At 40.1% G+C, this 7,152-nt stretch overlaps 1 protein-coding gene across 1 annotated transcript; it reads left to right on the top strand.

The window, feature by feature from the left end:
• The first annotated feature begins 550 nt into the window (after window positions 1-550).
• LOC120066112 (SIN3-HDAC complex-associated factor-like) lies at window positions 551-6,792 on the top strand. Its single transcript, XM_039017235.1, has 7 exons — window positions 551-635; window positions 2,782-2,909; window positions 3,317-3,416; window positions 3,570-3,693; window positions 4,021-4,171; window positions 4,433-4,577; window positions 4,623-6,792. The coding sequence occupies exons 2-7, from the start codon at window positions 2,782-2,784 to the stop codon at window positions 4,761-4,763; spliced, it is 789 nt and encodes a 262-aa protein (XP_038873163.1). The 5' UTR covers window positions 551-635; the 3' UTR covers window positions 4,764-6,792.
• The last annotated feature ends 360 nt before the right edge of the window (window positions 6,793-7,152 follow it).

Here is a 7,152-nt window from a genome sequence, read left to right on the forward strand (position 1 = left end):
GGTTTTTAAATAGCTGGAGTTTTTTTAATTTTTTTAATTACTGCACTTTTGGAGCTAGGAACACAGGCGTTTCGCTACACCAACATAGCAATACAATTTGATTTGATTTTGAATTGATAAAAAGTCAGATGTCAGTATGTTCTCACTTTTAAATAAATATATGTTGGAGTTACCCAGCTACACGAGTCCTTGTCCACTAAACGAGACCTAGTCCAGTTACTAATGTTTTGTTATAACGGCCATTACTCAAGCGAATGCATTTTAACAAGCCATCTAGCGTTCCATAGTAAAAGATTGTCTCCGCCTCTTTGCTTACATTCTTCAACGTGCCATAGCAACGAAAGACGAGCCCCCTGTTCCCGCGCAATGTTATAACGCCAGCAGAGTGCAAACCCGATGAAACGTCAGCCGTTTATGCAAATCAGGTTGATTGAAGAAAATCAGAAAATGGAGGCGTGGATGGAGCGCACGCGCACTGAGTCCACAACTACCAAGTCCCATACACAGCGAGCTAGACATCAACAAGAGAGAACGGTATCTGATGCTGTGGAATTGTGAGAGTAGTTAGGCTACATTGTAACGACGCGTGTTAAAGGTTATTACTTTGTATCAGCTACGTTCGACTTGCATTTAAGGTAAGAATTGTGTTGGCTACTGTTCAGGTCTAGGCTTCTCAAAATGTGCAACATTTGTGTCAGTTTGCTCGGCTATTGTAGGTTTCAAAACAAGCAAGCTCCGAGTTGTTTTGGCCACTTGAAGGCGAACAATTAACAGATTTTTCACAGTTCGAGAAACATAATTAATTGGCCTATAAGCCTATTTATTAGTTTTTAACCTTTTATTTATATATATATATATATATATATATACCGGATTTAATAGGTTAGTTTAAATGGGAATTAAACGATTGCAGCAATATGCCTGTTTGTTGACTTCTGATGGTGAACGTAAACTAAATAAACCCAGTCTGCAACATGTCAAAAATGAGTGAACAGCAGATTTAGGCCTACGCATTTTATCCTCTTTATTTCGAGTTATATAGTGTCTTCCCGATTAACTCATTTTTAGTTGTGATTCTTAATAGGTGGATTCCTAGCCTCCGAGTACACTTAGTTTGCAATGTTGAAATGTGCATGTTCCGCTATTTATTTGACTGCTTACTGACGTAAGTAATACTCCATCATGCCTGCCTTCCTACCCGAGATGGTGCGCTTTCAACACGCGGGCGATTGCTCTTGTGTCAACACGGATGCGTCTATCACAAAACAAGTAGTAGCCTAACCAAATGATAGCGACGAACAAAAAATGATAGCAAGATTAAACCACAATTTTAAAATAATTGATGTAGACCTACGTTGTCACTGTTAAAAACTGAAGCTTTGAACTTCGTGCGCATTTGGTGTTTGGAGTTGCACTGGCCAGTGACGCGACGTCGCCTGAATAACAATGTGTAGCCTAAAGATCACATTACACGACTATTCCAAAGCAAAATTGTCTCGTTTTAGAGAGGACTATGTTAATTTTATGTAAAAAGTTTGATAATGCGGTTGTGTCAATGACATAATCGAGTTTATTGACTCAGACGGTGGGTTGAAATGTTCAGTTAAAATGGGTGCGCATGAGGCTGCTCTTGTACCATGCTTCCTCGTGTAAGTGGGCGGGGAACCTATCGATTTACAGTAGTCTTTCTTCGGTGCTAAGGTTATTTTTCATCATGACCGACTAATTTCGTTTTTAAACATAGGCCGTTTTTATGAAACGATGTTAGTCGGTTTTACAACTTTAAAATTCTAAATATTTAGCACATCACAAGCTCCATTCCTCCCACACACACACACCCCCTTTCCTCCTCCCACACACCCCCCCTGGCCTCCTCCACACACACCCCCTGTCCCCCGCCCTCACACACACCCCCTCTCCGCCTTTGAAGTCTGTTGCCATGTAGAGTTACGTCACGTACTGTATTATCCTGCTACTGTCTGGTTGTGCCACTGCACTGTCAAGAGACCCGAAGGACTGCTACTTATATGGCAAAACAAGTAGACTGTAGGGGGCGCGGCTCACGGTTTTGCCGCATGATTATTTTGAAGGCTTCCACGCATCGTGATAGGGTTTGCATGGCAACATAATATATACTTCTCCTTTAAATGCAAATGAGAAATAACTCGTTCTTCCAAATTTTCTTCACATTTATTGCACCACGAGGTATTCACACAAGCAGCAGGTCAGATAAACTTAGCTTAAGCCTTGGTTATTTCATTTACTGCGTCTGTCTTTTAGCATCAAACCAGAGTTTACAATTTTGTCCTAGCTAAGGATATGTAATATTTGGTCATATAGCTGCGGCAGCTATGCAATGCAAATCTCCGAAGACGATAAGAGCGCGGCCGTAGGGTGACATTATCTGTATGACACGCAGACAGACAGCTGACCTATATTCGCTCCTTTTGGGTCAGGGCATGGCAGATGCTCACTTTCATCTGCTGCGAGTTATTTTTTTTAAATGTTATTTAACGCGCGAGACTTCTGAAAAGTATTGTATGTCTATCAACCATTATTACAATAGTTAGCCTATATGGAGGGGGGGAAATATTGAAATTGTAACCTGTTGTTCCGCTGGTTGGTACATAGGCTGAATCTTTTGCAAATAAATCACTTTTGAACAAAATTGACCATAACCATATCTTATTATAGGCCATTCTCTTTCATAATGATTTGTACCATTTTTTAAAAATATATTAAACTGCAAATGCCTTTGCTGTTTTGTGTTTTTGAAAACAGATGTTTGGCTTTCACAAGCCAAAGATGTACCGGAGTTTAGACGGCTGTTGCATCTGCCGCGCCAAGTCCTCCAGCTCACGCTTCACCGACAGCAAGCGGTACGAGAATGACTTCACGAGCTGTTTCGGGTAAGCAAGGATTTCTGACAGTTACCGCGCCCTTATAGCAGATTTCGACATCTATGCATTCTTGCAAAAGTAGAATGACTGCAGGCGTTGTAAAACATAAAAAAATAAACTGAGCAGTCAATCAAATATCACACATTGAGTGCTCTTTCCATAGCACTCAGTGCATAATTATACATGGGGCCTGTGCAGCAAATCGGTGGACTGCTGCCTCCCAAACACACTCGGAAAATTAACAAAATATTATTATCCCTAATGAGTGGACAGCTACATGTGAATTACTGTAAAATGGTCAGAAATTGTGTTCCCCCTGGTAAGCTAAATGTAATGTCATTATGAACATCCATAATATTTACATTGTTCACATTGTCCTGCTTAACCCATATTTTACATGTTTTCCCCACATGTAGATTATGTGGAACTCGGTCTGGAGAAATCTGCAATGCCTGTGTACTCCTGGTGAAACGATGTAAGAAACTCCCAGTGGGGTCTAAGAAAAACTGGAATCACGTAAGCTCCACATTTTTTTGTCTATATCTGCTCCTCACTACTCACCTGCCTGTTGGAAATGGTTAAGAAGAAAAAAAAATTGATAGGAGCGCCTCTCCACTTCTCTCTTCACTTTGCCTCTCTTCAATTTTCTTTTCTTCTATCCTATCCTAGGTGGTTGATGCCCGAGGAGGCCCCAGCCTAAAGATTTCCTCCAGGCCAAAGAAACGGAAGTCCCTCTCCAAGAGAGCCATGCCAATCCAGATCAGCCGACTGCAGAAAGAGCTAAAGAGGAACAGTAAGTCCTGTTCACAGTGCCCCATAAACATATTAAGGTTTGACCACTTTTAGGTCCGTTTAGCTAATTCAGTAATAGATCAATGCAACCGTAAGACCCAATCTCAGTGCTTTTCAGATGTTGAGGCACTGAGTCAGACAATATTTTTTTCATTTCACAAGTATCTTTATAACGTAGCCTAAATATCTACATAATCCGGAAGGGTGAGATTCAAACATTGTGCGACATGACCAATCTGAACATACTCCTTCTTCAGTCTACCCAATGATGTACACTACAGTATAGCCTTCTACATCTATGGTTCTACCGTCCCCGTCCCCCCTCCAGACTCTGATGCCCACAGCACCACGTCCAGTGCCTCCCCGGCCCAGTCTCCCAGCTACAGCAACCCTTCAGATGAGGGCTCCGACACAGAGCTCTCCCCAGGCTCCAGCCGCTCCCCTGTCTTCTCCTTCCTGGACCTCACCTACTGGAAGAGGTAAGGCCGCAGTCCCCTCCAATCAAAACACTGTCTGTAATATCCAGCCTGGAAGTGTCCTTGTTCATCTTCACCAGATGCTTTGGTACTCAGATAAGAGAGAAATGGAACAAAATGAAACATGAGCCATCTAAGACTTTATTTATTTTATATGCACATATGCATTCGTCGCTGTAACAATAATTGACCATATCTTGTATGGTTGCATAAACTGTATCAGTATTACATGAATAATCTCATGTTCCTTTGCTCCTCCTCCAGGCAGAAGGTGTGTTGTGGGATAATCTACAAGGGCCGCTTTGGGGAGGTGCTCATCGACCCTCACCTCTTCAAGCCCTGCTGCCGCAAGAAACGGCAACAGCAGCGGCAGGAGCTGGAGGAGGAGGAGGAGGAAGAAGAGGAGGAGGTTGTGGAAGAGGTAGAAGTGGCGGAGGAGGTGGTGGTGAGGAAGGAAGATGAGGTGGAGAAAGAGGAGGTGAGGTCAAACAGCCAGGAGAGCTCAGAGAGTCCTCAGCTACAGGTCATCATGACAACATCTCAGACCAAAGTGGAGGTTGAGGAGGAAGACTGGCGATATTGCACCACAGTGTGAGCATCTTTGAGGAAGCCTACGGAGTGCTTCTGGTTTACAAGCTCTTACAAGAAGAAGTTACCGCTGATTGCCTTTAGTCAGCGAGCAGCTGAATCCCGTCATTTTGTTTGTTTTGTAACTTATAGACTGATTGAGGCATATGGACTATTTTTTCCCAATTCATCTGGTCTTGTATTGTCCTGGGTTCGTCTTCATTAGGCTTGGGCATGCAACGGAAAATGTTTGAAAACGTTTTGCAACGGAAAATGAGCATTTTATTATTGGGCAAGTCCATGTAGTCCACTCCGTGTTGCAAATCCATTTTCTTCCGTTTGGTGCCTTATGAACACAACCCAGATGTTCGGACACCTCTTGGTGTTTTTCTCCTTGACATAAAATGCTGTAGTTTTGACTGATCGGCAGAATACCTTAATTAACAGGTAACAGCCGTACAGTAGCACTTGTATTATCGTGAAACAAATTCACATTCACACTATATTTATCTATTCTGTATATATGGGCCTGTATGTATTTCTACATGGGCCACCGTCGAGAGCCTGTTCACAGCACCAACAGCCAATACACCAGCCTTAATTTAGTGAGGGAAGGCAGTGCTAGTGTTTTGTCAGTTTTGGTACTTAGGGATGATATTAAGGGAAAATGTTCAAATTGAAACTTCATATTCATCATCTCCATCTCCAGCACCACACCAACATCCGTGTGTAAACGGCGTTTCTTTCTTTTGTGTACTCAAAAAGATGCACACCAGAAAATATCATATTATTATGGATGATGTCATCTGGATTTTAGCAGACGCTTTTATATGTATATTATTATTATTATGTGGTTAGCTTATACGTAAAATACCTATCCAGGTGTTGTAAGATCTGGCAGGTGTCAACAATGCCTGGGCAGAGGAACGCGACCAATTTCAAAAGTGTTTCCCGAATTATGTCCTCATCTTTTGTTAGTACAAAATATAGAAATGGGCTGTTTTTATATACAGTATGTTGATGTTTGGGTGGTGGAGATGATGAATATGAAGTTGAAAATGGTGAAATGTCCCTTTTTTAAGGCAATAGTTAGTGCTAGATAGGTAGTTTGAGTTTTCTCCTGCTTATTATGTTAACGTTTGCAATGGAGGCCTAAGGTTATAAAAATGAAGTAAAGCAACACTAGTGTGCTTTGCATAAATGCCGAAGAAATAACCCCTCTCATCCAAAAGATCTTTAGATCAGATGCATGAGTCAAATAAGCTATTTCATGGCCTTAAAAGCATATTACTCTTATTTTCAATCTTGCTCTTATTTTCCAGACCCAATGCCCCAAAGTATTTTTTATTTATATATTATATATAAAAAATGTCTTCACCATATTATAAATCAGCAAATACAATAGTAACCTGTAGATCGTGAACTATTCCTCCTAGAGGCCTAGCTGGATACCTTTTTGTTTATTACTGTCAATAATGGGACATGATTATGTCATTACCACACACATAGTGGATCTACTGCAACAACTTAGACCTACAATGCAATGAAATAACCCACATCAGCACAACTCGATCTGTCCCCCCCTGTTGTCAAAAACAGTGTTTTTTTTTTGTTATTCTGTGGAATTGTTATTTTCTTTTATATTCTATTTTTATTTTGTCTGCAGGACTTCCGTATAATTTAAACTTCATGATACATATGTCAATTCTATTGATCGTTATTTAGGCATTTTATACTTTTGAGGACTTACTATCATGTTCAAAACTTAGAATTCATCATTCCTTGGTTAGTTAAGCAACTACGATATACTAGCCTACATTATCAAACAAAAACCAAAGCACACTTAAATTCATTCAATTTCAAATGCAAAACAGGTTAAAAAGGACACTAAAATCAGTTTTTAATTATCCATACTATCGGGAAGATTGTATGTATATGGACATATTTCAATGGGGGTTGAGGGCTTTCTAATTAAATGTTTGTTATTTATTTCATATTGACTCGGTACTGGTACTTCCTGTGTACTGTTATAGCTATGTTATTTTCTACTTCCTATACAGCCATGTTTATTTTATTTGTTATTCACTGTATTTATTCCTCGTCACTATTTAATTTTTTTCTTATATTTTATCTCTGCATTGTTGGAAAAGGACCCATAAATAAGCATTCCACTGTTCGTTTGCACATGTTGTATGTGACTAATAAACTTCGATTTGTATTTGTGCATTTTCCCCATGTGACTATTCTGATGCTGGTTTCTCACTATGTAATAACTTAGATTTCACATTTAAAGTTGGTTAGTTCTGTGATATGGTTAGCATTTCATGTAGTTCTTAAAAAGCAATCAGTCTTGTCTGAAATGAACAATTAACAGTATTTGTGAATTTTTGGGAACAATACTCATTTTTATTTGATCA

Source organism: Salvelinus namaycush, chromosome 21 (genome assembly GCF_016432855.1).
Source record: "Salvelinus namaycush isolate Seneca chromosome 21, SaNama_1.0, whole genome shotgun sequence".
Lineage (NCBI taxonomy): Eukaryota > Metazoa > Chordata > Actinopteri > Salmoniformes > Salmonidae > Salvelinus > Salvelinus namaycush.